The sequence below is a fragment of the Penicillium bovifimosum genome (genome assembly GCF_028826915.1).
Source record: "Penicillium bovifimosum strain IBT 22155 chromosome Unknown utg000002l_segment0_segment0, whole genome shotgun sequence".
NCBI lineage: Eukaryota > Fungi > Ascomycota > Eurotiomycetes > Eurotiales > Aspergillaceae > Penicillium > Penicillium bovifimosum.
In genome coordinates this window covers 3,201,759-3,228,345 of record NW_026622711.1, presented here as the reverse complement: position 1 = coordinate 3,228,345, position 26,587 = coordinate 3,201,759, and the positions used below count along the sequence as shown (strand labels likewise).

Below are 26,587 nucleotides of genomic sequence, written 5' to 3'. Positions count from 1 at the left end.
TCGACAACAACCAAAGACGAAACAACACGCCTAGGCATCGGCCTAAAAGGCACCCTCCCCTGGCCACGCATAAAAACCGACATGTCCTTCTTCGCGCGTGTAACATCTCGCCCGCCCACCCCGGGTACCACCAACGCAATCATCATGGGCCGGAAGACCTACGACTCGGTCCCCGCATCACTGCGTCCGCTCGCGAAGCGCATCAACGTCGTCATCACCCGCGACACGACCGGGTCCGTGCGTGAGGGCGTAGTGGCCGAATTAGAGAAAAGGAAGGCTAAAATCGCTGCTAAGGCTGTTGAGGCTAGGGCGCTGGCTCAGGCGACGAGTGCGGAGAAGGAGGCGTTAGAGCCTAAGGGGGCTGGGGGTGATTTGTCGGAGCCGGTGACGGATGCGATTGTGACGCCGAGTTTGGGGAAGGCGTTGGAGACTTTGGATTCTGTTTATGGGGCGAAGGGGACGTTGGGGAAGATTTTTGTCATTGGTGGTGCGGAGATTTATAATGCTACGATTAATATGCAGGCGGAGGAGCTAAGGGGAAGGGCTGTTAGGGTTGTTATGACGAATGTGGTGAGGAAGCGGGAGGAAGGTGTGCCTGTTTCTTTTGAGTGTGATACTTTCTTTCCGTTGGATGGGCTTGATGAGGGGAATGGTTGGCGGGCTGCGAGCCCTAAGGAGGTTTCTGAGTGGGTTGGGGAGGAGGTTGATGGGGAGTGGAAGGTGGAGGGGGATGTTGAGGTCCAGATGGTTGGATTTGAGAAAGTGGTTTAGTTTAGGGGACCTCAATTCTGTGGATATTGGAAGATGGAGTTGGATATTCAATTCGGATTCCACGCGCTTAGCGAACAAAGGATTCATGAGCAACAAGGACATGGGAAAATGTACAATGCCAATGGTAGATGAGTGAGCGCATAAATAGATGAATATAGAATGAGAGCACATGCAAGGCTATGCAAAACAGTTGAATTAGAGTGTGTCGAAAACGCCCGAGAATGCGAATCAAAAACATCGCAACGGATGATGAATGTTCATCACCTAGTCACTATTCTCCTTCATGAATTTGACGAACGACTTCTTGTGCACCAAGCCGGCATATTTTCCGTCCTGGGTAACGCACAGGTAGCGAAGGCCCAATTTGGCAAAGCATTGGTAGACCAAGTCGATAGGGGAGTGCACATCAAGAGCAATGGGAGCCTAAACCTCGTTAATAACACTCAATATGTTGGGTAGATTGTCCAGACTTACCGGGTCAATGTACCTACTGAAATCTACATGCTCGAGATCCTCGTTCTCGCTGTCATAAACGGCCATGGAAGCGTCCATGTTCATCAGACAGAGTGTATTCTCCTCCTCCTCGCCCAGCGTATCAAGAGCGTACTCAAGATCAGGTGCTGGGATCAAACCGGTTAGAACCCCATCACGTAAGATGGGAAGTCCGCTATCCAGCTCGCCGGCCATGAGCAGATGTTCCAGTTTCGCGCGAAGTTCTGGGGCTGGCAGGAACGGCGAAGCAGAGATATCGATCATGCGCTTCTTTTGCACGGGGCGGACAATGTCTCCCAGCTCGGCATCCGTAGTAGGTTGGAGTTTGCTATCCAAAAAGGGGTAGGAGTTCATGTCGGTCAAGAGGTCCTAGTTTCATTAGCGTCTGATTTGGGGATCAGATAGGAGGGCAATACTTACATAGATACTGCGAGGCTCGATAGCATCTGCAGTCCACTTTGCGCAAAGCACCGACAGGGAGAAGGGAAGGACGTGATCGAGACTTCCAGTCAGTTCAAATAGAATCACAGGCAAAGTGACTGACAGTCGGGTAACGCCACACATCGTTGCTCCGGCGGCAATCAACGCGTATACTCCTGGAGTCACGCATGACTCGATGCCGGGACCCGCAGGACATGATTCAAAGAAGAAAAAGGTGGGATGTCTAAGGGCCCAGTACTGGATCAAGTGCCCGACAATCCGGCCCATCAGGCCACCAACCACCATGGATGGCACATAGATACCCGCAGGAACTTTGATGCCGAACGTGATAATGGTCAGGAAACTCTTGATAACGAATGCCACCAGAAGTTCCTGGACAATTTCGAGAATGCCATCGGCCCGGGCACAAAGCCCTGTGCTCTCCACGTCCGCTTCACATGGGCTAGCTAGTTCAAACAGAAGCTCTGTGACAGGAAGCCTGGTGTATCGGTTCCAGAAGCTGACCAGACCTGTCACCAATGCAACGAGGAAAACTTCAAACATTGGTCCCTGCTTAATGGCCGGGATGCGACGGAACGATCTTGCCCACAGGCTCGAAGCTTTGATGAAGAGTGCACCGGCGGCGCCACCCATGATACCAAGGATTATGAACACGGAGATCTCGAAGAATCGCCAGTCAGACAGGTATCGGACTTCAAACAGCACGACCTTTCCTGTTCCATACGGATTGAGGAACTTGAGAGACAGGGTAGCTGCAATGCAGCAGAAAAACGTTCGGAATAGGGTCTTCGGCGGGAAGTAATAGCTGACTTCTTCCAAGCTGAAGAGCACGCCGCCAATCGGAGCACCAAAGGCAACAGCCACACCGCTAGCAGCACTGGCACTCAAGACCTCTCGTCGTTTTCCGTCGTTCTGATTATACTTGGCAAACAGACGACAGCAGATGTTGCCGACGCAGGTGGCAATGTGAACGTACGGGCCCTCCTTGCCTAAACTCAAACCAGAAGACACACTAAAGACCAGTGCAATCGTCTTAACGATGAGCGTCTTGAGTCCCATATATCCATGAAGAACAAAGCCGCTGTTAATGACCTTGACCTCTGCCACTCCACTGCCAGCAGCAGAGTAAAACACCATAGCTGGACGCGGTGGGCGGTTGGGTAAACTTCCATGCGGCGGAGTCACCTCTGCATCGTCCGAAAGAGGAGAAGTCGAGGCATCGAATGTGTTTCCAGATTTCGAGCCATTAGAGTCGGCCCCCAGGTTCTCATCAAGTGTAGCAAGAGAAACGGACGATGGCACCACAGTCTTCGTGAGCATAGTCAAAGCACATGATATAAGCGCCAGTGATATAACCCAAAAGATAAACATGAAAAAGTCCACCCATTGGGTGTCATCGGATGCACCGAAGATCCTGGACCAGGGCCGCCATTCATCGCACATAGCCAGCCCCTCGCAGCAGCTCCGTCGATTACGCAAGGATTTAGTCGTGCAGAAGCCTTCTTTAAGATCAAACACTGATCCCTCGGTGACATCGACGAAATAGGCAATAGATGCTGTGATGCATCCAATAAGCGCAACCAGAATCCACCCTTGTGCACCGTCGAAGGCCGCCAGCAGTCGCCCTCGCACATCTTTCCGCTGGCGCAGTAGACGAAGCCTGGCTCCGTCGGCGATGCTATCATGCACCCAGTCCGTAGAAGTGAACTGATCGTACCACGTCCGCTCATCCAGAAACGCAGAGGCGGTCAAATTGTCCTTCGTGGACGGGGGCAGGCTGGCGGGTCGACTATCGCCATCTATGCTCCCGCGTCGACTTAACCGCTTGTGTGTGGAGTTGGCACGACTATGGTTTCGAGTGCGCCGCAGGCTGCCGGCTGCCAGAAGGTGTCGGAAGGAGTCTGGGCCTGCACCCGATACCCCAGAAGTGCTGGTATAGGACCGTCGGGGAGCTCGTCGCCGTGCATCCTGGGCCGACCCGAGGAGGCTCGTTGTCTCTGTGATTTCCAAGGGCGCATCGAGCGACTGATACTCGGTGTGTGTTTCGGAGAGGTAGCTTTGTGATCGTCTGTAGGCATTCGGAGACGGGGGCGCTGTTCGGGTTGTGGGTGTGTTATCGGTATCCCCTTGCTCGCGCGAGGCAAAGCTGGGCTTAGGAAGAGACCGAGGCATGTCGCCGAGAAGCGTTTATGCTTCTGTTCTGTGCAGTTGGGCTAGGAATGGTCAGTTCAATAGGACTTGGAGATATGGCAGATCAGATCGACATAAGCTGCGGTGAAACAAAGCTCATACGAGCAAACAAAGCAACGTGCTCGACTTACTGAGTAACATATCTCTATCCCTCTTCGATATTATTTCTCGGTCCCCGTCGATGCAAATAAAAGGAAGAAACAGGAAGCAAGAGAAAGGAAACCAGGAGGTGAGAGAAGCCGAGTTTAAGGTGTGACTATCCCAGATGATCGCCCAAATGGCGGAACGCGTCAGGTGCCAACACTGACCCCCTCTTGCAACTGATCGATGACTTCAATCTTGGGATCATCTTGCCTGTCTTTAATCTATTCTACGACTATATATATATCTCCATAAATGCTTCGCTGATGATTTGTTGATTTAGCCTCGTCATTGTCGCATTCCTCAGATGATCCCCGCGTTTTCCGCCGATCAACTCGTACGGCCGGGACAAAGCGTCCGGGACTTGTCGCTGCAGTGGATGCAGCGGAAGGCAAAGTTTTGGGCGCCTCAACGGCGTGTGGAATGCACATTCTTGATTTGACAGGATGCAGCCACTTCAGGTGCAGCAACCTTGTTCGCTGTGCGTTTGGATCGAAAGGTCCATGCCATAGTAAAGCAAAGGCATCGGAAGAACGCCTTCGTTTGACTGGAGAAGGGTGTCGGAGACATGTGTCTGCGTCGTCTTCCCGGCCTCTTATGCCAAACACAGCGCCAAGAGCATCTGTAGCATCTGAGTCACTGAGCTACAGTTGCCCACAGATGGAACTTGGAAGGGGACCTTGCACCAAATGCCGTCCACTTTGATCGTCATCCGACGCTGATCTCTTGGCATATTTGGTGAAGTTTGACTACCGCACGGCACTCTCTAAGGTCCGGTTGTTTGAATAGGAGCAAGTTGCCAGGGGAGAGTAGACATCGCTGGTCCCTGCCCAGTGACTGCAATTCTCCAGCATACAAGCCACATTAAGCGAAGCCCTGTATCGAGACTCAATACACAATAAGCTTTCAATGCTGTCGCACGGTAAGGCCGCCTAAGGCGTGCAGAGATCGCTCGGTATGTTCCGATCTCGATCTCACAGGGTCCCAGGGTCCCCCCGCCAACATTTCCAGAAGGTTAACCATAATCTCATCGCGCAAATAACCAGAGGAAGTCAGGATTTGTCTCAGTCCTTGTTGATTAGTCTGATGCCTCGATATAAGGCCAGTAGATTCCTCTGAAGGGATCAGAGACAGTTCCTTAGAATTGGGAGGATGAAGTATGCAGCATGCAAATCCATGAGGCTCTTCTCTATAACTGCTAGGAGGAAAGGATGACAAGATGAATATCTTCAATCAGCAATACAGAGAATGGCATACCCGAGATTGAGAAAAGCTCCAAAGAGAGTCATGTGACTATCAAGAGTGTTCTAGTAAGGTACGTTCTCTGTTGTGTTGTGTTCCTCTTTGGGCGCGGGGTTAGGGTGGAGCTGCCGTCCACAATCAAAGTGGATAAAAAGGATAAATGAGGATGTCTACCCAGTGTTCTTCTACCATCTTACTTCTTCTTACTTCTCACCTTCCATCGTCTCATCTGTTCCAAACTCGACTACTCCAGCTGCCTACTCCAGCTGCCTACACCAAACAAATAACACAAACTATCTTCCAAACTGACCATCACCGCATCATGACCGCCAAAACCCAGGGAATCGAGGATGCATTCAAACCGTACGACCAGTTCATTCTCTTCGGAGACTCGATCACACAGATGAGCTGCAACCAAGATCTGGGTTTCGCATTCCATGCAGCCGTTCAAGACTGTGCGTCAGACACCTAGTAACTTCCGGTCGGATATACGTGTCAACAAACTGATAGAAACACAGCCTATAGTCGAAGATTGGATGTGGTCAATCGTGGCCTATCGTAAGTCCATCCAGTCATACCGGAGGGAACCATGCTAAAAAATTTCATAGTGGCTACAACTCTGCTCATGCAGTCAAGGTGTTCGATAAGTTCTTCCCTGCGCCGCAGACAGCTACTGTGCGGTTCATGGTAAGCCCCCTGTATTGACAGCCCAATTTGAAATCTCCGTACGAAAAGGACCAATCGACTGACCCGGTGTAGACCATCTTTTTTGGCGCCAACGATGCTTGTGTTCCAGGCCTCAGCCAGCATGTCCCCTTGGACCAATATGAAAAGAACCTCAAAACAATTATCCAGCACCCAGCAACGCGTGCACAGAACCCGCGGCTCATTCTAATCACCCCGCCGCCTGTCAATGAACACCAACTGGAGGGTTTCGATGCTTCTAAAGACACCCCATTCCCAAGCAGAACTGCTATCTTGACCAAGTCATATGCAGCAGCTGCGCGAGAACTCGGTGTATCGCTCAACATTCCGGTAGTAGATTTGTGGTCGGCTTTCATGAAACCCGCTGGTTGGAAAGAAGGAGAGCCCTTGATTGGGTCTCACGAAGTGCCTAATAACGAGACATTCGCCAGTCTTTTCACCGATGGTGAGTCAGAAACTATTTATCGTTTTGCCTCGTGCTTACTTGTCATACAGGGCTGCATTTAGCACCGGCTGGAAACCGTATCGTCTACGAAGAATTGATGAAGGTAATCCACGCCAATTGGCCGGATCAGACTCCGGAAGCTCTTCCGATGGTGTTCCCCTCATGGGAGGTTGCCCCGAAATGAGAGTACAGTAAATCGCAGGTTGTGCCTGTGGCATTATAGGTATATACCAATGTGGTGAAATCTTAAACCAGTGATTGGTACGATATCATGAATTACCTAGGTAGACGTATGAACTGCACTCAACATATATGGGAAAACACGCAAATAGAGTACAAATACAGTGGCGGTTGACTCGTGTGGAGTACATAGTAGGTATTAAGGCCGTAGAGCCCGTGCGGGCGGGCGGTCTAGCCCTTCGTCCCTCCTCAATCCTCTTCTCCGCAAACTACTTACTTCTTCATCCATCACGACCCCCCTTCCATAGCTTCCTTCTTTACTCCGTCTACTCCTTCTACTCTTTCTTCACTAGCAGCGTCCTCCTTTCTTGCTAGTCCTTGATCAAAAATATCCCTCGATAACAAGGAACCTCGCAATCACGCGTTACGCGCAATTTGGCTAGCAGTTCGATCATCGACTGCCGGTTATTCACGACTGGTGACTAGCACACCACAAACCCTACGCCACCGAATACTTTATCGCATCAAAAAAAATATTCGGGCGCGCGTGTGTTCTTCATAAATAAAAGCATTGAAATATCCGACGCGATACCCTGCCTCCGATCTCGACCGTCTTGAAACGCGTTCCTCATCTGTATCAACGTTTCCAATCTTGCACCAACTGCTGGATGTTTTAAGAAGGTCCCCGATAAGTGCCCTTCGCAGACAGGGTGGACGGCCGGTGGGCCGTCTCACGGATTGCAGGCGGGCGGAGATCATTGGAGAAAGTGTGCTGTAAAAGTGACTCTTTCCTGCTCTTAGGGCACGAGTAACGACCGCCGTCAGTTCAACTAGCCACGTGACTTACATTCAATTACACTTTTTGTCTTGAAGCTCCATTACTACATTGGCGATGGATGCCCAATATCCTTTTGCTTCCCGTGACGACATTTGGCGTGTCTTTGACGAACTGAAAGAGCTACACATCACCCTGTACGAGCAAAGCGAACGGATCTCACAGCTAGAGCGTCGTCGTGACGAGGATGCCCGCTTGAGAAATCTTTGGGGACCTGTCTCGCCGTTCCCGACCCCGGCTGCACCAATCACTCCAGGAAGTCCCCCTCTACCTTCCCGGATCAGCTCTCCACTCACCAAGGCAGCCAATCCGGATCCCGTTTTTCATGCCCCCCCTGACGCTTTTAAGGGATTCGATCAGGGTCATCATTCGGCGATGGCCACCTCTGCAGTGGGATTTGATGGCGAGGAGGAGCCTAGACGGGGTGCATCTCGAGCCAACAGCGTCCGTTTTGACGAAAGCGCTATTCACGGGTACGGCCAAGCCAGCCGTCCCGGCACTGAACTTCCTGTCCGTACTGGTAGTGGATTGAGCACCCACCCGCTTCTTGAGCGGACATTCTCTCACCAATCTGATGGACGCTTGAGCTCATCTGGTCATTCACACCATTCTGCTCGGACCAATAGCCTGCGTCTGATCACCCGGCTGTCAGGTACCACACCAATTGAGTCTCCCTTGATTCCTCCTCCTGGCCTCTTTTTGCTGGGACCGGTTCCGTCAATTGTTCGATGCTGGTTGACCGACAATTTTACCAACGGCTCACTTTTGTATGCAGCCGTCTGTTCGGGCTCTTATATCTCAACTTTGAGCCTCTCCATGGTCCGCAATGTTGGTATGGAGAACATGATTGTGCAGGAGGACGATATCCAGTACATCAAACTTCCGCTCTATCTTCCGGAAGCCCTAATTCATCCTTCATCGTCACGCCCTGGAACTCCAACTCACCAAGTCCCTGCTGTGACCATCCGTTTCGTGGTTCGTGATACAGAGGTCGGCAGCAATTCGATTCAGATAATCATTGGAAGCGACGTGATGCGCGCTCACAATGCCGACATCTTATTTTCACAAGATAAGTTGGTCATGGTAGATGATGAGCACAACCGTATTTCTGTGCCTCTGGTGCGTCCTGAGCAGGATTCGGTCTTCAAATCCCTATGCACTTCTGGTACTCCTGATTCCGGAGATTCACTCGAACCTCCTACTAACGGACAATCGTCCGTTGGAATCATTGGACGGCCTTCCAACACTCAGCGGAAGCTGACACCAGCGATTCCGGTAGCTCCGCGACCCGGCAAGGAGAATAAAGACCCCGAAAAGCATGACTTGCCGAATAACCACACTCAAGATCATGGTTCAATTAGCACGCGTCCAGCCACCACTCAGGCGCCGACTTCTGAAACTGCCACCACTGGCGGAATCCCCGCTTGGAGCACTTGGCGTCGCGATTTTAAGAAACCCACTGCAACTACCCCCCAAAAACACGCTGAAAAGCGAGAGATGAAAGTATTCCGAAAGTCTGCTAGTCGTGCGAACTCGACTGCTTCGTCCGCCCCTGGTACTGCCAACTCTGAGCAGGCTGACAGATCGTCTCTGCTAACAAGTTCAACCTATCAGCCAACCACTCCCTCTGACAAGAATGGGGCGGCTAACCCTGTTGGCGGTGCATCGGCGTTTGGATGGCTCCACTCGGCCGCTTCTCAGAATGCCTCGTCCTAGATGGAACAAACTAGGACTGAGTTTTATGTATGGTTACAACCGGATCTGAAACGATCTCGTGGCAAATCAAGCAATATGGACCAGATCAGGTGCTGAGTTCAACGCTGCCAACTGGGAGAAAGGCCCAGTGTCAGCTTGCAACATGTTATGATGAACAAATTCCATAGCAGCGGGAAATGAGACCGCATACTTTAAACAAATGAAAAAGAAGCAATATTGCTCAATTCACATGGCCACAGCCAGAACTGATTATAAGACCGTATTCCACATGATGTAGACAAGACCTACAAACCGTACAGTCGAGCAAGCCCACTTCCACCCAATAAACCCCCCAAAGCCTCTGCAAATTAAATCTTACAAAAAGCCCCCAAAGCCTTCTTAGTACTCTCCTTCGTCTCCTTAACAAGCCCACTAATAGTCCTGAAAGCCTCATGCTCCGCACCCCCAATAATCTCAAAAAGCACACTCTCACTACTCGTCACAACAGCCCCCGCATCCCTCAGTCTAGCAAGCGCAACACCCCTCTCCTCAGGGTTAATACTACTAACGCCATCAACGAGGACGTAAACACGGTGTCCGCGCTCCAGAAGATCGAGCGTCGTCTGCGTTACGCAAATATGCGTCTCAAGCCCAACGATAATCGCGTCCAGCGGCGGCGAGCCGGCAGCTGGAAGCAGGTTCTCGATTTCTGGAGTGATCATTGAGAACAGGCCTTTGTCGATGTCGGCGCGGATGTGTGGGCCGGTTAGGTGTTGTTGCAGCTCGGAGACGGTATTGCCGAGTTTGGCGCGCTTTTGGGTTGTTGCGTAGACGGGCATTTTTAGGGCTGTTGCGGCGCGGAGCATCTTTTCGCTTGTTGAGACGCTGTGGATTTCTTGGTTAGGGTTGGGTTTTGGATGATTGGGGGTGGGATGGGAGGGGAGGGAGGTTTTACAGTTTGGGGAACTCGTAGATGTCATTGCGGAATTTTTCTTGGATATCGCAGATGCTGGTTGAAATGATATGTTAGTGCTTGGGTTTTCTTCTTGGGTTGCATGTTGGTTTTGTGCATACAAGAGTGCGGGATTGCCTGGTGGAAGGGTTGGTTAGTGGGTTGCATTGTGGATGTGGGAATCTGGGGATCTCACGGATTCGAGAGGCACGAGTGAGGGCAGCCATGATTGCAGTTGTTCTGGAGGTAATTACTGTGTGAGGATTGAGGGTTAGACGAGGACGAGGAAGAAAGTTGAAGTAGAGCAGAGCGGGGGACGCCGCGGGGAATCGGAGTCGGAGATGCGGGGAAGGAGCCGGCCGAGAGAATCACCCGCGGTTGGTCTGAGAGGCCTCAGTGGGTTTGGTCGTTGTGCATCTCCCTTTAGAGGTAATGACTTTCAAATTTAAAGCTTTTCATCGGATATGTACATAATGCTTCTCTATTGATCTAAGACTTTTACAGCTTCACCTCATGCACCTTAGCCCGGCCGACAAACCAGCTGTCGTCGCCTTTTGCCGCTGCTGTGCGGATGGCGTACAACTCGTCGAGGAATGCCGGCACAAAGCTGCCTGGACCACGAACATACTCTTTGGATGCTGCATTTTCCGCTGCGATCTCGTACATGAGAATGCCGGATAGCACGGCCAGGAGTCTGTCAGAGCGATGGGCAGCCAGGAAACAGCCGGAGATTGTGCCAATGGCACAGCCAGTCTGTGGAACCATGTTAGCTATAGTCTGGGGAAAGTTAGGGGAGGTCTCGTACTCCGGTGACCTGGCCCAAGTATGGGTGGCCATTCTTCACGGCAATGACCCGCTCGCCATCGCTGAGGTAGTCTGTCGCTCCGGTAAGGAGCACGATATTTCCTAAGTGATGTTAGAACGGAACAATTAGAGCAAAAAGGCACTGGAGGTACTCACGCTCCCTGCGGGCCAGGTCCCGAGCCAAAGTGGCTTTCTGGTTGCCGTCAAGAGTGCTCGGCCCGCTGTCGACACCGCGCTGCTGCACAGCGTTGCTACCCCAAACTTGGCGAATCTCGCCCTCGTTGCCCTTGATCAAATCAAAGTAACCACCGGCCATGAGCTGGTTCACTGCATTGCGGCGAATTTTCGTCGCAGCCGCACCGACTGGGTCGTATACCACTGGGTTGCCTCGCAAATTGTATGCAGCCATAGCTTTCAGATAGTTGGAGACACTTTCGCTGGTCAGGGTTCCCATATTGATTAGAAGAGAGCCATCAAAGTTGCACAAATCTGTGGCTTCATCGCCGTATGGAGACATGATGGGAGATGCGCCGCTATGTATAATCAGTATAAGGAAATGGCGCGGCTCGGAGCAATGAACTTACATGGAAAGGGCAACGTTGGCCACAAAGTTCATAACTACGGAATTGATCATGTTGTGTACGAGGGGATGCACCTCGACCATCTTGCGGACGATTTTGGGCACATCATTTAACAGAGCCTCGGCCTCATTAACTCGAGGGGAGTTGGAAGTCAGAGCGAACCGGGGAGGATTTTTGATGAGCTCGACAAACTTCTCGGCGGACGCTTTGGGGTCGTCTGCTGCTATTATAGCACTGACAATCGCCACTCCATCCAAGCCTTTCTTTGCTGACTGAGACTGGTAGATCACTCGCTGCACGTTGGAGTGGTTGATCCCACCAATGGACACAGTGCCCACACCAGAGTCTTTAATGGCATCTAGAATAGCTTGAGTACCTGCCGTGCCAATGACATTCTTGGTATTCGTTTTACTATGAGTGGTCAGCATCGACGGCCGCAGGTGTAGGCTACTAGACTTGCAAACTTACGTGGCGGTGGCAAACATAGTTCCAATTCCGAGATAGTCGGCGCCATCTGCGACAGCTTTTTGAGCCTCTTCTATTGTGGATGCCGAGATACCAATGATGGCGTCCTTGGGGAGAAGCCTTTTGGCTTGCTCAAACACTGAATCTGATGTCAGCGCATGAAACTTCCATTAGATCGAGGCAACGAACACATGTCATCTTGACCTAAGTGCACGCCTTCAGCTCCGATGGCAAGAGCCACGTCAACCCGGTCATTGATTAGAAGAGGCACATTGAATTTCTTGGTGATCTGGTGTAGTTTCCGGGCAATTTCTATCTGGACTCCAGTGTCATTGAATTTGTCCCGATATTGCACCACCGTCACGCCTAACGGAGAAATTAGTCAAGTGCTTAACAGGCCGGGAACAAGACTGACCTCCTTCGAGAGCACTTTCCACTACTTCACATAGGTCTCGTCCCTTGAGAATGGCCGGGGTCGCATCCGTGACCAAATAGAGTGACAGATCTACGGGCATGATGTCCTGGCCTTCCGGAGAAAGGTAGAACCGTAGAGTTAAAGGTCGGAGTAATCGGCCGTCGTTCAATCAGATTGAGACAAGTACCAGATTCGACGAGGTCAGCAGGCTATTGTACGACACAAATGACCAGTTACTGAAGGAGATTGCCGGTTGTGTGTCCGTAGTGGGGTTGCAGGTTCGGCCTGGGACTCATGATTCATCCGGTGGACGGAGTACTGCGTAGGTACATTTCCTTTACATTTCACTACTCCCATATGTTCATTGTTCATTGTTGCCAGTTGCTTTGAAAGACTTATTGGAACAATTCGAAATTCAATTCGGAGATTACTCCCCTGAAACAGCCAGGATCTTGCATTCAAATGTGGTCCATTACCCGTAACTCCGAGTTATCTCCAGCACGTGATAGCTGACATAACCCTGATTTGTCACTTATTTCTGCCGGGTTTTTCCTTTTCTTCTTCTTTTTAACAACACACACACAAACACTCACGGGCATCGAATTATTCTTCGACGCCATCACTTTACTGCGTGGACTCACAGTTCTACGCTCTTCATTTCCCCATCACTGGTTAGTTCGGCATCGCCATCATCACTTTTCACCATCCGCCAAAAGGTCTCCGACCTCTGACTCGGATTTTTCAAAGAACTTGGAACTTTTCCAGAAATTCACACGCCCAGGAGTTTCTTGCGAACTTGTCTATGTATTCGTCCTCCGTCCAAAATTTCGAACATCACCTGCCGCTCAAGCTGCAAACGTTTCGCGCGCCGAAACCTTGCAGCATACACCTTAGATCTTGTGGCTGAAATTCCCGGATCTTTCCTCTACCCTCTGTGACGACTCCCTGAGAAATCACTCCGTATACACCAAACCAAAAAGAGAAACTTGACACGCATGTCTTGTTCCGTCAACAAAAATCTCATCCAGAATCCCTCCAGCTTTCTTTTAAGCAATCTCACTGTTCCCTTCTCGTGAAACAATCGCTCAATTAAACCGTCACCATGGCTACCGTTAACATTCGCCGGGATGTCACCGATCCCTTCTACCGCTACAAGATGGAGAAGCTCCAGGCCAAGGTCGAGGGCAAAGGTAATGGCATCAAGACCGTTGTCGTCAACCTGAACTCGGTTGCTCAGTCTCTCAGCCGTCCTCCTGCGTATCTCATCAAGTACTTCGGCTTTGAACTGGGTGCCCAGGCTAATGCTAAGCCCTCCGACGACCGTTGGATCATCAACGGTTCTCACGACGCACCTAAGCTCCAGGATTACCTCGATGGATTCATCGCTAAGTTCGTGCTTTGCAAGAAGTGCAAGAACCCCGAAACCGATGTCTCCATCAAGGATGAGAAGATCACCCTGGACTGCAAGGCCTGTGGTCAGCGCTCCGATGTTGACCCTCGCCTCAAACTGAGCACCTTCATTGTCCGCAACCAGCCCAAGGGTGGCAAGAAGGAGAAGAAGAAGTCCCGCCGTGAGCGAGAGAAGGAGAGAGCTGCCAACGGCGAGGATGCCAGCCCCGGTGACAGCAACAACTCCGAGAATGGCGAGGATGGCGATGAACTCATCGAGGCGCACAGCGACGACGAGGTGACCCGCCAGGCCCAGGCCATCGAGGCTGAGGCTGAGATCAAGGATGATGAATGGGCTGTCGACGTTTCCGAGGAAGCTGTGAAGGCCCGCGCCAAGGAACTCCCCGATGATCTCAAGCGTGCCCTTGTCATTGAGGATGAGGATGAGGGTGCCGATGGTCCCTCGTCCTACGAACAGCTGGGAAGCTGGATCGTGGATACTGCTGCTGAGAAGGGCGGTGTTACCAATGTGACTGACGTTGAGATCTATCTGAAGGCCAAGGAGTTCGGCATCGACAGCAAGCACAAGACCGTTGCTGTGCTGGCCCAGAGCATTTTCGATGAGGGAATCGCCAAACAGATCGAAGCCCGCGCTGGTTTGCTCAAGAAGCTGATCACCTCCGAGCGTCACGAGAAGGCTTTCCTTGGCGGTACCGAGCGTTTCGTTGGTCAGGACCACCCGGCTCTCATCGCTCAGGTCCCTGCAATCTTGCTGGGCTATTACCAGAACGATATCGTGTCTGAGGAGACCCTCAAGGCATGGGGTGCTAAGACCAGCAAGAAATACGTCGACATCTCGACCAGCAAGAAGATCCACAAGGCTGCGAAGCCCTTCATTGAGTGGCTTGAGACAGCCGAGAGCGATGAAGAAGAGAGTGGCGAGGAGAGCGAGTAATTGCTTGAGGACGTGTACGTTTCCATATACCCTTCGCTATTGAATTGTCAGTCAAGCTCCATGCATCCACTCCTTGCTGAAAAACGAGAGATTTTGGATTTTGCTCTGGATTAGTCCATCTCGCATGGACTGGTTTGATTCAGTTGTCAGATTAGTTTTAGCTCAACAGTCGCCGCTCTTTTATAGTCAATAGCAATAACTTGACATCAGAACTTCACCAATGCGTAGATTGTAATAGTGAGTAAGATTCAATAAATACTTCTCTGTGCATACATACAAGCAGAGCGAAAAGGTTACATGGCCATTCGTGATAACAAACAGGCGGACTAAAATGTCAGCTCTGCAAGCACAATCTGCTCCCCATCGCCATTGGCAGTGGAGCCATTCTGACCAACGTCTTTAACATCACCCGTAGTAACTGAACTCGCTCTCACACGATGCCGCATGAAAACAAACCACGTCAAATCCACATTCCAAGCCTCCATCGCCCGAATCGCATCCTCAACCGACACCATAACCTCACCAAACGCAGCACTATCCACAGCCGTAGAACCCCTCGAAGATATAAAGTAATACTCCGGTCCAACAAACAACGCAATCCACCCACTAAGCATTTCGCAAATCCGATCTCCAACCTCCAACGGCAAGCGAACATGCGACAGAACCGTGACAAATAGAGAAATCAACGCACGCCATAGACGGTGATGGGGCGTGAAAAATCTCGATCCCGGCGCGGATGGCGAAAGCGAAAGCGACGAAGAAAGCGCCAGTTGCATAGCGGACTCTAGATCACCCGCCTTGGCGGTGCTATCCGTTGTATTTGGCTTGGATCTAGCACGACGTTCATTGGCGGTCTCGGCGTCGACGCGAACTTTGTCCCACACACGGCGGTAGAGTCGGTCCCAGCGGGGAAATTCGGTTTCGACACGGGTGGCCATGAAGTCGCCTGCGCCTTTGCACATGGCTTCGATGGCTTCGCAGGCTGTCACTGTGACGAAGGTTTCTTCTTGGTGGTCTGGGGTTTCCGGGTTGCGGGGGGTTTCTGTGGATGGGGTTGTGATGAGGGATTTGGAGGTGCTGGTTGGTTGTGAGGAGGGGAAGATTATTCGACTGGCTACTGTTGGCCAGAGGTCGTTTATTAAGGGGAGGAAGCTGGTTTCGTTTTGGGAGAGGGCGGGGAGAATTTCGATTAGGATTGAGAGGAGGGAGCGGCGGAGGTAGGGGGATGGTGAGGTCAGGTGAGACGGGATGGATTTGACGATGTGGAGGAGGAGGGAGTGCGTTTTGCTCAGTGGCTTCTCGGCGTCTTCGGGTTCTTTTGGGGGTGGGAGCGGTTCGTCTGATTCGGCTTGGTCTAGAAGCTCTTCGATGGTCGGCTCTGGGGGAGGCTTGTCGTATGTTTCGGACCAGGGCTTTTTCGGATGCGGGATTTTGCCATCGGCGTCCATCAGCTCTGCGTCAGCAAGGCGTTTGGCTTTGCGGTTGGCCATGTTCGCGGCAATACTTGAGATTGAGAGATGCTGGTATTGGGACTTGCGGGTATCGTGGGTGCCATTCTCTTTGCCCTCGTCTATCGTGAGCAAGGATGGCTTCTTTGCTCCTTCTTCAACGATCGCAGCTAGGGTCTTGAACATCATCTCGACGAGCTTGGGATAACCGTGGTATAGATCCAAGATACCAAAGACTGAGTCGATCAGATCGTCCAAATATGGGATCAATCGTGCGCCACAAAGTTTGACCATCATAAACAGGACCTGTGGCGGATAAGGTGATACATCGAATGTGTTGAGTTTCAAGGCCACTGAGTTCACCAAATAGTCCACGTTCTCAATGATCATAGCGCTCGTGTCTGGGTAATTGCAGGCATTGGTCAGGATATTGAGGCATGTCATGGCATGGCGTTGGAGATTGGGGTTTTGTGACGCCAACAACTGTAGAGTCGGATAGAGCGCATCCATAAGTTCAGGTCGGAAAGCTTCGCCTAGTTGCTGAGCTTGAAGAGCCACTGATTCTAGAGCGAGTGCTGAGGTACGCCAGTCACCCGATCCGTCGGCTGGCAGTTCGTTCAATATATTCAATGAGACATAATACAATTCCTCGATCATTCCGGCACGGCCAGTTGACGATACGGACGCTCCGACATGTTCGAAAGAAATGAATTCGTCAAAGACGGCTGTTGACGTGGTGTTGTCCCGTAAGAAAGCCATCGCCAACCAGAAGGGAGCAATGGCGGAATCGCTTGATGTCGTGTGCATACGGTTGACAATGAACCGAGTGATTTCATTTCCAAACTCGGACAAATTCAGCCTTGTGATCATTGACCAGAGATCTTTCAGGGTTTGCTGCTGGCTTTGGTGTTGCAAAATGATTGGCGGGAATACTTCAGATCTAGCATCTGTGCTGATCACCTCCCAGTTGAAGTCAGCATCCATCGAGGCCAACGGCTGGAGAGCGTTGCTGCTTTGTTTTACGACAGCCCCAACGCTATCACATAGACCGGATGCCAAGCCACTGGTAAGCAAATCGGATCCGGACTGGACTTGGGATAAGACCTGGAAGACAGTGGAGATCTGACGAAGACCCCATTGCTTAGCTGTTTCATCGTTGCCTTGCATGATCCGAGGGAAGGATGTAAGCCAGGCGTGCAGTGACTCTTTCAAAGAGTCCAGCACTATAGGATATGTTGTGGCAAGGTGAATGAGGTTCTTGTATGCCTCGTTCGCTCCTTCATCCTCTTTATCCGCCAGAACAACAACCGTTTCCACCATCATAGGCACAGACTCTGCAAGTGTGATCTGACACTCTTCGATGACCATCAGAGACAGCTCGAGAACGGCAGACTGAACCTCCACTCGCTGATGACGGCGAACTTGGATGACATTGGCCAGCGCCAGCTTGATCTGTGTTACAGTGGCCTTCAGCCACGAGTCGTCTAGTGTCATCTTGTCGCTTCCTAGCTCGGGCGGTGCAGCTTCTGAGGCGACACGGTCATTGAGAACGGCTCTCAAAAGTTCCGTAAGTATCTCCAAGCAAGTGTGGAGCAGTTTGTACGACCTGCGAGTTTGAGTTGTGGGCCTCAGAACTTTAGCCAGTGCTGATACAGTCCGCGGCATAATGCTGGCAAGCACTACGCGGTCTGTGACCCGAGCATAAAGCGCTTGCAAAGCGTTAGCGGCTGCCAGACAAAGCTCATCTGATCTATCATCGACGATTCCTTCGAGCAGAATATATACTGTCTGGTCAACGACCGTCGCCGTGCCAATTTCATGATAGATTGTCTTTTCAGCGACTGATCCTCCCAAGACCGCGAAGATAGCAGTGAGACAGTCGAACCCAGCAATGCATAGCTCTTCTGAGACCTTGTGCTTCGGTAGTTGCTTTTCTTCCGCCTTATTCGGAGACCCTCCCACGATTAATGTCAACAGTATTATCAGTTGTTTGCCCATTGCGGGAGACAGCCGTTGCCGCCATCCATCTGCGACCAATATCCGTAAACATTGGACAGCGGACTCCAGACATCGTGCGGGTAATCTTTGGGTCTCGTTGAAGATATGTGATAGCGGGAAGAAAGCATATTCGGCTAGCTTCTCGTCAAGGGCATTGTTGGCCGCAAGCTTCTTTAAACAGTTGTGTACCGGCTCAAGGACCCGAGACACATCGGAGGCAGAGGCTTGGTTTCCTCGGTAGCGAAGACCTACTGAGCTGAGCTCGACGCATGGCGCTCGAAGCTATTTGTAATCAGCACTGTAGCATGAATAGCCAAATACGTAGTCAGTCATACCTGCTTGAAGGATTCCTGCCGGAGGTTGTCCATTGCAGCCGGTCAACGGTGGGAAGCGGCAACAATGACTGGAAACCGAGCGAGCTTGTACTTGCACTAATTCAGTTGAATATCAAGAACTCCATTGTACTGCGTAAACACTGTCCAGTGGACCCATCGCGATGAACCACCAGCGGGACAGTGTCGCAAAATCCCACCGCCTGATTGCCATCTGCCGGCATAATAAAGCGGTGCGATCAGTTAATCCCGAACAGGCAAAATAGCACTGCACGTGATACGTTAGCGCGTCTCAACGCGTGGGAATCCCGATAGCTGCCTTCGACTCATAGAGCGAGAACCAAGTGTTGCCTTGGTACTTCAATTGCGGCTCTAGTCTGCTCAGACTATATACTGGGTCATCTTTTATATTTTCTGATCTCGAGAGTAACGCTTATGCGGTATTCGAGGATCTCTAACCTCGCGCCTGTATCGCTTTCGCGCTTGAAACCTAGAACCTGCATACAATCTGCAGGACAACGCGACTTTTGGACAACATCAGTCTTACGGATACCTTCAGTCCTGATCTCTCCCACTACGGTGGTCCGTCAACACCTTCATTTGAACAAATCAGCGTTACCATCACCACGGACCATGGCGGAGGATAAGAACAGGAAACAAGCTACTCTGGGGTATGTACGAGATGGGCAGCAGACCATTGGGTGCGTCGCAAACTTCGAATGGCGCATGCGCCCTTTGACTCTGTCCTCTTCCGGCTTATGCCTTGATTCGTCCTGCTAATACATGCTATTCCATCTTATAGGAGGTTTTTTGGATCGAACGCCAACCAACCACCGAAGAAGCAAACAACACTGTCCTTTGGTGGAAAGAGAAAGGAATCAAGCAGTGATACCATTGACGCGGAAACTAAGGAAAACACCGCCGATGTTGACATTGAAGACGTCGCCGATCCAGCACCTGCTGCTTCCCGGGGTGAAACAGAGCCAGCAAAAGGATTGAAGCGGGAAAAGAGCGCCGAAGCTGAAGAAAGTGATGGCTCTGATATTCAACCAGTGACAAAAAGGCGACGGAAGGCGTCAGCTAGCCCCTCACCAGCTGCCAAAAAGCCATCAGCATCTCCGGAAAAGCCCAAAACTACAAAACCGAAACGTGAATCGCCATCACCAAAATCACCTACGAAGAAAGCATCGGATGTCACTCCCGAAGAGAAGACCCCATCAGTAGAAGAAGAGGAGGACCCACTGGAAAGCGAAGATGAAGACGACCTCAAGCCAGAGCTCACCAAGAAATCGATTGAGAAGTTCCAAGCGAAACTGCAAGGAAGTGGTAAAGATCCGTACCCAGATTGGAAAGTAGGCGATCCTGTTCCGTACGCCGCGCTATGTACCACATTTTCTTTGGTTGAAATGACTAGGAAACGCTTGGAGATCACGGATCATTGTTCGCTTTTCCTTCGACAGGTTCTCCGCCTGACTCCTGCCGACTTCCTGCCCACTGTTCAACTGATGATCAACAAGCTGGCTGCTGATTACGCCGGTATTGAACTAGGCATTGGAGAATCATTGATCATGAAAGCCATTGGTGAATGTACCGGTCGCAGTCTTGCGGTCATCAAAGCTGACCAACGGGAAATTGGAGATCTGGGATTGGTTGCTGCTAAGAGTCGTTCAAATCAGCCTACCATGTTCAAGCCCAAGCCTTTGACAGTTCGAGGTGTGCACGAGGGCCTTCTTGGGATCGCCCAGGTCCAAGGCCATGGATCCCAGGACAAGAAGATCTCAGGTATCAAGAAACTATTGTCTGCAGCCGACGCCGACCTCGCTGGAAAGGGAAGCAAAGGAGTGGATATCACTAAGGACAAGGGCGGCCCCAGCGAAGCCAAGTTCATTGTTCGCTTTTTGGAAGGCAAGCTGAGACTAGGACTCGCAGAGAAGACAGTACTTGTTGCTGTTTCTCGGGCAGTCCAGGCCCACGAGGCTGAATTAAGCGGCAACAAGATTCCTTCTCCAGAGAAAATGCTCGAAGGCGAGAACATCTTCAAAAGTGTTTACAGTGAGCTTCCTGCTTACGAAGTAATCATTCCTGCCATGCTCGAGCACGGTCTCTTCAAGCTGCCCGAAGTCTGCAAGCTATCTCCTGGAATTCCCATCAAGCCTATGCTTGCCAAACCGACAAAGTCTATCACCGAGGTGCTCGATAGGTTCGAAGGGAAGGAATTCACTTGCGAATACAAATACGATGGTGAAAGAGCACAAATCCATTTCGTGTCCCCAGATTCTATCCACCACTATCCCGGGGCCTTGACCACATTACAAAAGGACAAGCAAGGGCTCTCATCGATTTTCTCTCGGAACTCGGAAGATCTTTCCAAGAAATATCCTGATGTTCTAGGCAAGCTTCATACCTGGGTTAAAGAGGACGTGAAGAGCTTTGTTCTTGACTGCGAGACTGTTGCGTGGGACGTGGAAGCCAAAAGAGTTCTGCCGTTCCAGCAATTGATGACTCGTAAACGCAAGGATGTAAAAGCGGAAGACGTCAAGGTCAAGGTCTGCGTTTATGCTTTCGATTTGCTTTTCTTCAATGGAGAGGTAAGATAGTGCCTTCTATCGCCATTACAAGTTGTCATTGCTAACTCTTCAAACAGCCTTGCGTGAGAAAGTCCCTACGGGAACGCCGGGAACTTATGCATCAATGCTTCCAACCGGTCGAGGGCGAGTTCCAGTTTGCCCAGTATGGCAACTCTAATGTCCTCGATGAAATCCAGGAATTGCTCGAGGCTAGTGTGAAGGCTTCTTGTGAGGGTCTCATGGTGAAGATGTTGGATACAGCTGAAAGTGGCTACGAGCCAAGTAAGCGCAGTCGTAACTGGCTGAAGGTACGGTTCCTTTGCTCACTACTATCATCGACATTGGCTAATTTCCGTGTAGGTCAAAAAAGACTACCTCGCTGGTGTGGGTGATTCCCTCGATCTTGTTGTACTTGGGGCCTACTATGGTCGAGGAAAACGTACTTCAGTGTATGGCGCATTCCTCCTCGCTGCCTACAACCCCAACAGCGACACATACGAGACCATTTGTAATATTGGAACGGGATTCTCGGAGGCGCTCCTTGAGGAGCTCCACCAGACGCTAGTTCCTCTAGTTATTGACCGCCCCAAGCCCTTTTACACTCACTCAAACGTCCCTAAGGATCAGCCGGATGTTTGGTTTGAGCCGAGATTGGTGTGGGAAGTCAAAACAGCCGATTTGACGCTCAGCCCACGCTATCAAGCCGCTGTGGATGAGTTCCAAGGAACAACCGATGCTGGAAAGGGCGTATCTCTTCGTTTCCCGCGGTATATCAAGTCCCGCGATGACAAGAAGCCAGACGAGGCCACTACCACCCGTGCGGTGGCTGAGATGTATCGGAAACAGGAGGCGGTCACCAAGGAGACCTCGAGCAAGGGAGGCGTGGATGATGACTTTGAATATTGAAGCGATTTCGTCAGAAGCACTAAAGCGAGTGCAATTCAATTCCTTTAATTTCGGAAATCGGCATCCTAATCTCCCCAGTCGGATCTATTACCTAACTAGTGTCAATGCCTTCATTGTGCATTGTTTAGGGCTACCGATGGTCCCACTTGTAGAACATGAGCCTCAAGTACGTGTAAGATCTGAAGGTAATGACCCCCAAATAGCAGCATTCCCTATTTGCTCTTATTCTGAATGCCCCTTCTCTTTGAAGAGAAAGCTCTTGTGGATACGCAATACCGTGATCTTATTCCGCAATGCCGGGCATCAGCCGCCAAGCAGGAATAAGAGCGGACTCCGTGATGCTTGGCGCTGCAACCCAAGCAGCCGGACCCTGCCCGGGTCCTACAGCGGGTTCGTGTACCCGCGTTGGTTCGTCGGAGCACCTTACTAGTGCTTAGGCTAATAGACACTGGCCGATTGAACAAGTTATCAAAATGCATATCAGTCTTGGCACCGAGGAATGTAACATGCCCCCCCTTCAACAGGGAAACTGCCATGGCTGTTAGCTTCCAACGCGTGCGGAGTCACGGCACTCATATAGCGGAGTCGGTCCGGTGTACAGACTCGTCCCCTGCACGTTTGTCTCGAGCTACGTGGGCGTCTACTGACTGTCAATATGCGTGTGTTTCAATTGACGGCCTTCGGGTCGATCGTTGCTCTTGCCGCGGCTCTTACTCCAGAGTAAGCGCTGATCTTTCCCATCCTGACTCAAATTCCTCTTTTGGTCAATTGCTGATTCAATTCTACAATAGACAGCTTATCACAGCTCCCAGACGGGGTGAAGCTATTCCTAATCCTTCAGGAGTGAGTTACGCCGTTACTGAATTTACCGACCAACTTCATTGACCAAATATAGGAAGTCGCACTTTTCTCAACCTCTCAATACTCCTTCGAGACCCATAAGACAACCTCCTGGTGGAGTTTGCTGGATTTGGAGACTGGAAAAGTCAGCCAACTCACTAATGACAGCAATGTCTCCGAGTTGATCTGGCTGGGGTCTACTGACTCCGGTCTCCTGTACATCAATGGCACTAACGCTGATATCCCCGGGGGTGCCGAGATCTGGGTATCAGATACGTCCGACTTCGCGAACTCGTGAGTTTACCTGCATATAGTGCAGTTTCCGATGATAGATACTAACCATGGGTAGTGCCTATAAGGCAGCTTCACTGCCGGCGCCGCTGTCTGGTCTCAAGACGGCCATCACCAAGTCTGGCAACATCAACTACTTGGTGTACGGAGATTCCTATGCCAATGGAACGGCATACAACGCAGAGCTAGCTGCCACACCTCTGAGCACGGCTCGAATCTATGATAGCCTCTATGTTCGCCACTGGGATACCTGGCTCACGACGAGGTTCAATGCCATCTTCTCTGGGACTCTGGAGAAGAAGAAATCTGGACAGGGAGCTACATCTCGCTACACTGCTAAAGGGTCTCTCAAGAACCTCGTTGCAGGAGTCAAAAACCTCGAGTCACCCTACCCGCCGTTCGGCGATTCTTCGGACTATGACCTTTCTGCCGATGGAAAATGGGTTGCCTTCAAGAGCAAGGCTCCGGAACTGCCACGTGCAAACAACACCGCATCGTACATCTATCTTGCCCCTCATGATGGATCCAAGAAGGCCAAGGCCATCAACGGCCCAGACAGTCCCGGCACACCCAAGAACATCAAGGGTGACTCGAGCAGCCCTGTGTTCTCCCCGGATAGTCGTCGCATTGCATACCTCCAGATGGAGGAGATCAACTATGAGTCCGATCGCCGCATCGTCTACGTCTATACTCTTGACTCCAAGGACACTATCCGCACCTTGGCCAAAAATTGGGACCGGTCACCTAGTGGAATCAAGTGGACTGCCGACGGGAAGAACCTGGTTCTGAACACCGAGGATTCTGCACGCTCTCGGCTTTTCCTGATGCCCGCAAATGCTGGCAAAGATTACAAGCCCAAGAATTTCACCGATGGCGGCGCTGTGGCTGCCTACCATGGCCTGCCCAACGGGGAATACCTGGTCTCTGGTTCTACTATCTGGTCTAGCCGGACAGTCTACACCGCGAAGCCTGGAAAGGGCGTTACCGGTACGGTCTTCTCTGCTAACTCGGTTGATCCGGCTTTGAAGGGCCTGGGCCCGTCCGATATTGGCGAGTTCTACTTCAAGGGCAACTGGACAGATGTGAGTGTGTCAAGTCCCAGCCAACTGGCGAGACTCTAACGGTTATAGATTCATGCCTGGCTTGTTTACCCCGAGAACTTTGACAAGTCGAAGAAATACCCGCTCATGTTCCTCGTTCACGGCGGTCCTCAAGGCTCCTGGGCTGACTCTTGGAGCACTCGCTGGAACCCCAAGGTCTTTGCTGACCAAGGATATGTGGTTGTCGCACCGAACCCAACTGGCAGCACTGGCTTCGGCGATGAACTCACCGATATGATCGCAAATAACTGGGGTATGTCACTCCTACCAACCATTCTCCTGTTTTTTTACAATCTAACTAGCAACAGGAAGCTACCCTTACGACGACTTGGTAAAATGCTGGGAGTATGTCCGCGATAACTTTGACTTCATTGATACAGACCACGGCGTGGCAGCTGGCGCCAGTTACGGTGGCTTCATGATGAATTGGATTCAGGGTAACCCTCTGGGACGCAAATTCAAAGCGCTGGCCAGTCACGACGGCACATTTGTGGCCGATGCCAAGATCTCCACTGAGGAACTGTGGTTCATGGAGCATGAGGTATGCATCTTCTTGAGTATATTCTCTCTCTTCTCGTATACTGATTCTTCCGTAGTTCAATGGCACCTTCTGGGACGACCGAGAGAACTATCGTCGCTGGGACCCTTCCGCTCCTGAGCACATCAAGCAGTTCTCTACCCCCAGCTCGTGATCCACAGTGACAAAGATTTCCGACTTGCTGTCTCTGAGGGTTTGGCACTTTTCAATGTCTTGCAAGAGCGCGGTGTGCCAAGTCGGCTGCTGAACTTCCCAGATGAGAATCATTGGTAAGTACATTGTCTTTCTGGTGTGAATGGGTTTGTTATAAAGCCACATTGCTGACTCTTTATCACTTTAACAGGGTCATCAACAATGAGAACAGTCTTGTTTGGCATCAGCAGGTCCTCGGATGGCTCAACAAATATGCCGGCGTGAACAAGAAGGGCTCTGTCAGCTTGAATGACACAACAGTCCCTGTTGTAGATTATAACCCTTAGTTTCGTCCTGACTTTCTGTCCATGAAGGTCCCTGTACAGGCCTGGAGGCACGAGGGGTCTCCGGTCGATGGTTCGGGATATGGCTATGCTTACATACCTTAGGTAGTAGAGCCTCGCTACAATGTATATTGCCAGGCTATGCCAGCCACAACATATCAAACATGACCAACTAGGTACCTGTAGTAGGTATTCCTTCATCTAGAACCCGTTTAGACTATTCTGTGCCTTGATAACCTCCCCCTTATCCACAAAATCCGCCAAAACCACATTCGGCGCACGTCCATACAAACCAGCACACAGCGCCGCCTGAGCCCCAATACTCCCAGGCCCCGTCGCCGCGTTAGTAGTGTCTGCCTTATCCCGAGCTGGGATCAAGACTCCGAAAAGGTCTATATCGAGAAAATGGTTGACAATACCCATGCGACCTTCACCGGCGGCGCCGGAGGGCCGGTCAATGCTGCAGCTCGAGAAAGAGGAATCTGTGATGTCGTAGGCTGTCTCGAAATAATAGGCAAATTCATCTAGAATATAGTCTACTTTAGAAGGATCGGCGCCATAGTCTGAGAATAACTAGTCAGTATGAAATTCAATGCAGATAGTAGCGGGGTGAAAACTACTGCGTTTATCGCAGAGTAGCTCGTACCTAAGAATACGACCAGTCTCTTTCCGCTGGAGATCAAATCACCCAGTGTAGGCCAGTCTGCAATGAGCAGTGGGTTTGCAGAGGGTGTATATGCATAATCTGCAATTCCACTGCTGGCGAAGGTGTCCCCGAACTCGGTGACCGGTACCGAGTCTCCGTTGGTCAAGAGAAGAGTAACGACTTCGTCTGGATGGGCATCTAGCCACTTTTTGATAGTCTTCAGGAAGGACTTGAGGGAGCCTGCATCTTCAAGAAAGCAAGATGTGTGGCACAGCTCTATTGTGGTATTCACTAAGACAGAGCGGTGCGTTTGTCCTTGCAGATACCGGATACCCATGTCGAGTTGGGCTTCTATATCGATGTTTTGGTTGTGTTGGGGTAGGGGCCCGACAAAGGGGAGAGTCATGGGCCCCTACAAATGTAATGTTCGAGTATGACCGCGTGCAGTACTCTGAGCGCCCGTTGCAGGTTGTTGCAGCCTGTGTTGACATCGACAAAGGGGTCGAGGACGGAGACACTGCCAGGGACGTAGATGCTCTAGATACCGACGAGGACGGAGATACCCGGGGTAGCAGTGTCCCTGGTCTTCTCACAGCTAATACTGGCTGAAGAAGTAGAAGGGCACTCAGAACCACACGCATCAGTCTATGGTGGAGTGGAGCCATGTCGTTGGACTCGTTGTAGCTATAGTTCGTTTCGCAGTAAGAAGGCGCAAGGGGGCGCTGTGGTTTTTAATACTGGAAAGTT

The 26,587-nt window shown here is 51.1% G+C and overlaps 12 protein-coding genes across 12 annotated transcripts; 7 read left to right on the top strand and 5 right to left on the bottom strand.

The window, feature by feature from the left end:
- Positions 1 to 81: 81 nt before the first annotated feature.
- On the top strand, positions 82 to 771 carry N7515_002408 (dihydrofolate reductase; the record flags this gene model as incomplete). The annotated part of the gene is made up of 1 exon (XM_056663152.1): positions 82 to 771. The coding sequence occupies one exon, from the start codon at positions 82 to 84 to the stop codon at positions 769 to 771; it is 690 nt and encodes a 229-aa protein (XP_056525265.1).
- Positions 772 to 1,035: 264 nt separating this feature from the next.
- Positions 1,036 to 3,876, bottom strand: N7515_002407 (putative voltage-gated chloride channel (ClcA); the record flags this gene model as incomplete). The annotated part of the gene is made up of 3 exons (XM_056663151.1): positions 1,036 to 1,194; positions 1,246 to 1,632; positions 1,684 to 3,876. The coding sequence occupies 3 exons, from the start codon at positions 3,874 to 3,876 to the stop codon at positions 1,036 to 1,038; spliced, it is 2,739 nt and encodes a 912-aa protein (XP_056525264.1).
- A 1,669-nt stretch (positions 3,877 to 5,545) lies between these two features.
- N7515_002406 (SGNH/GDSL hydrolase family protein) lies at positions 5,546 to 6,611 on the top strand (the record flags this gene model as incomplete). Its single annotated transcript, XM_056663150.1, has 5 exons — positions 5,546 to 5,732; positions 5,796 to 5,835; positions 5,886 to 5,964; positions 6,037 to 6,427; positions 6,478 to 6,611. Coding segments are annotated over 5 exons (831 nt in total), but the record flags the coding sequence as incomplete, so codon positions are not given.
- Positions 6,612 to 7,499: 888 nt separating this feature from the next.
- Positions 7,500 to 9,158, top strand: N7515_002405 (uncharacterized protein; the record flags this gene model as incomplete). The annotated part of the gene is made up of 1 exon (XM_056663149.1): positions 7,500 to 9,158. The coding sequence occupies one exon, from the start codon at positions 7,500 to 7,502 to the stop codon at positions 9,156 to 9,158; it is 1,659 nt and encodes a 552-aa protein (XP_056525262.1).
- A 347-nt stretch (positions 9,159 to 9,505) lies between these two features.
- Positions 9,506 to 10,316, bottom strand: N7515_002404 (uncharacterized protein; the record flags this gene model as incomplete). The annotated part of the gene is made up of 4 exons (XM_056663148.1): positions 9,506 to 10,022; positions 10,093 to 10,146; positions 10,212 to 10,227; positions 10,286 to 10,316. The coding sequence occupies 4 exons, from the start codon at positions 10,314 to 10,316 to the stop codon at positions 9,506 to 9,508; spliced, it is 618 nt and encodes a 205-aa protein (XP_056525261.1).
- A 271-nt stretch (positions 10,317 to 10,587) lies between these two features.
- On the bottom strand, positions 10,588 to 12,454 carry N7515_002403 (bifunctional hydroxyethylthiazole kinase/thiamine-phosphate diphosphorylase; the record flags this gene model as incomplete). The annotated part of the gene is made up of 7 exons (XM_056663147.1): positions 10,588 to 10,842; positions 10,895 to 10,995; positions 11,050 to 11,426; positions 11,478 to 11,885; positions 11,943 to 12,078; positions 12,129 to 12,305; positions 12,355 to 12,454. 7 exons carry the CDS (start codon positions 12,452 to 12,454, stop codon positions 10,588 to 10,590), a joined length of 1,554 nt encoding a protein of 517 aa, XP_056525260.1.
- Positions 12,455 to 13,456: 1,002 nt separating this feature from the next.
- N7515_002402 (translation initiation factor eIF5) lies at positions 13,457 to 14,698 on the top strand (the record flags this gene model as incomplete). The annotated part of the gene is made up of 1 exon (XM_056663146.1): positions 13,457 to 14,698. The coding sequence occupies one exon, from the start codon at positions 13,457 to 13,459 to the stop codon at positions 14,696 to 14,698; it is 1,242 nt and encodes a 413-aa protein (XP_056525259.1).
- A 326-nt stretch (positions 14,699 to 15,024) lies between these two features.
- Positions 15,025 to 18,512, bottom strand: N7515_002401 (uncharacterized protein; the record flags this gene model as incomplete). The annotated part of the gene is made up of 2 exons (XM_056663145.1): positions 15,025 to 18,426; positions 18,480 to 18,512. The coding sequence occupies 2 exons, from the start codon at positions 18,510 to 18,512 to the stop codon at positions 15,025 to 15,027; spliced, it is 3,435 nt and encodes a 1,144-aa protein (XP_056525258.1).
- Positions 18,513 to 19,109: 597 nt separating this feature from the next.
- Positions 19,110 to 21,949, top strand: N7515_002400 (DNA ligase (ATP) CDC9; the record flags this gene model as incomplete). Its single annotated transcript, XM_056663144.1, has 4 exons — positions 19,110 to 19,177; positions 19,279 to 21,064; positions 21,121 to 21,351; positions 21,404 to 21,949. The coding sequence occupies 4 exons, from the start codon at positions 19,110 to 19,112 to the stop codon at positions 21,947 to 21,949; spliced, it is 2,631 nt and encodes an 876-aa protein (XP_056525257.1).
- A 534-nt stretch (positions 21,950 to 22,483) lies between these two features.
- Positions 22,484 to 25,197, top strand: dppV (dipeptidyl peptidase DppV; the record flags this gene model as incomplete). Its single annotated transcript, XM_056663143.1, has 9 exons — positions 22,484 to 22,669; positions 22,745 to 22,792; positions 22,845 to 23,054; positions 23,149 to 24,162; positions 24,211 to 24,433; positions 24,489 to 24,721; positions 24,777 to 24,813; positions 24,852 to 24,987; positions 25,062 to 25,197. The coding sequence occupies 9 exons, from the start codon at positions 22,484 to 22,486 to the stop codon at positions 25,195 to 25,197; spliced, it is 2,223 nt and encodes a 740-aa protein (XP_056525256.1).
- A 198-nt stretch (positions 25,198 to 25,395) lies between these two features.
- On the bottom strand, positions 25,396 to 26,246 carry N7515_002398 (uncharacterized protein; the record flags this gene model as incomplete). The annotated part of the gene is made up of 2 exons (XM_056663142.1): positions 25,396 to 25,757; positions 25,841 to 26,246. The coding sequence occupies 2 exons, from the start codon at positions 26,244 to 26,246 to the stop codon at positions 25,396 to 25,398; spliced, it is 768 nt and encodes a 255-aa protein (XP_056525255.1).
- Positions 26,247 to 26,263: 17 nt separating this feature from the next.
- N7515_002397 (uncharacterized protein) lies at positions 26,264 to 26,449 on the top strand (the record flags this gene model as incomplete). The annotated part of the gene is made up of 1 exon (XM_056663141.1): positions 26,264 to 26,449. The coding sequence occupies one exon, from the start codon at positions 26,264 to 26,266 to the stop codon at positions 26,447 to 26,449; it is 186 nt and encodes a 61-aa protein (XP_056525254.1).
- Between the last annotated feature and the right edge of the window lie 138 nt (positions 26,450 to 26,587).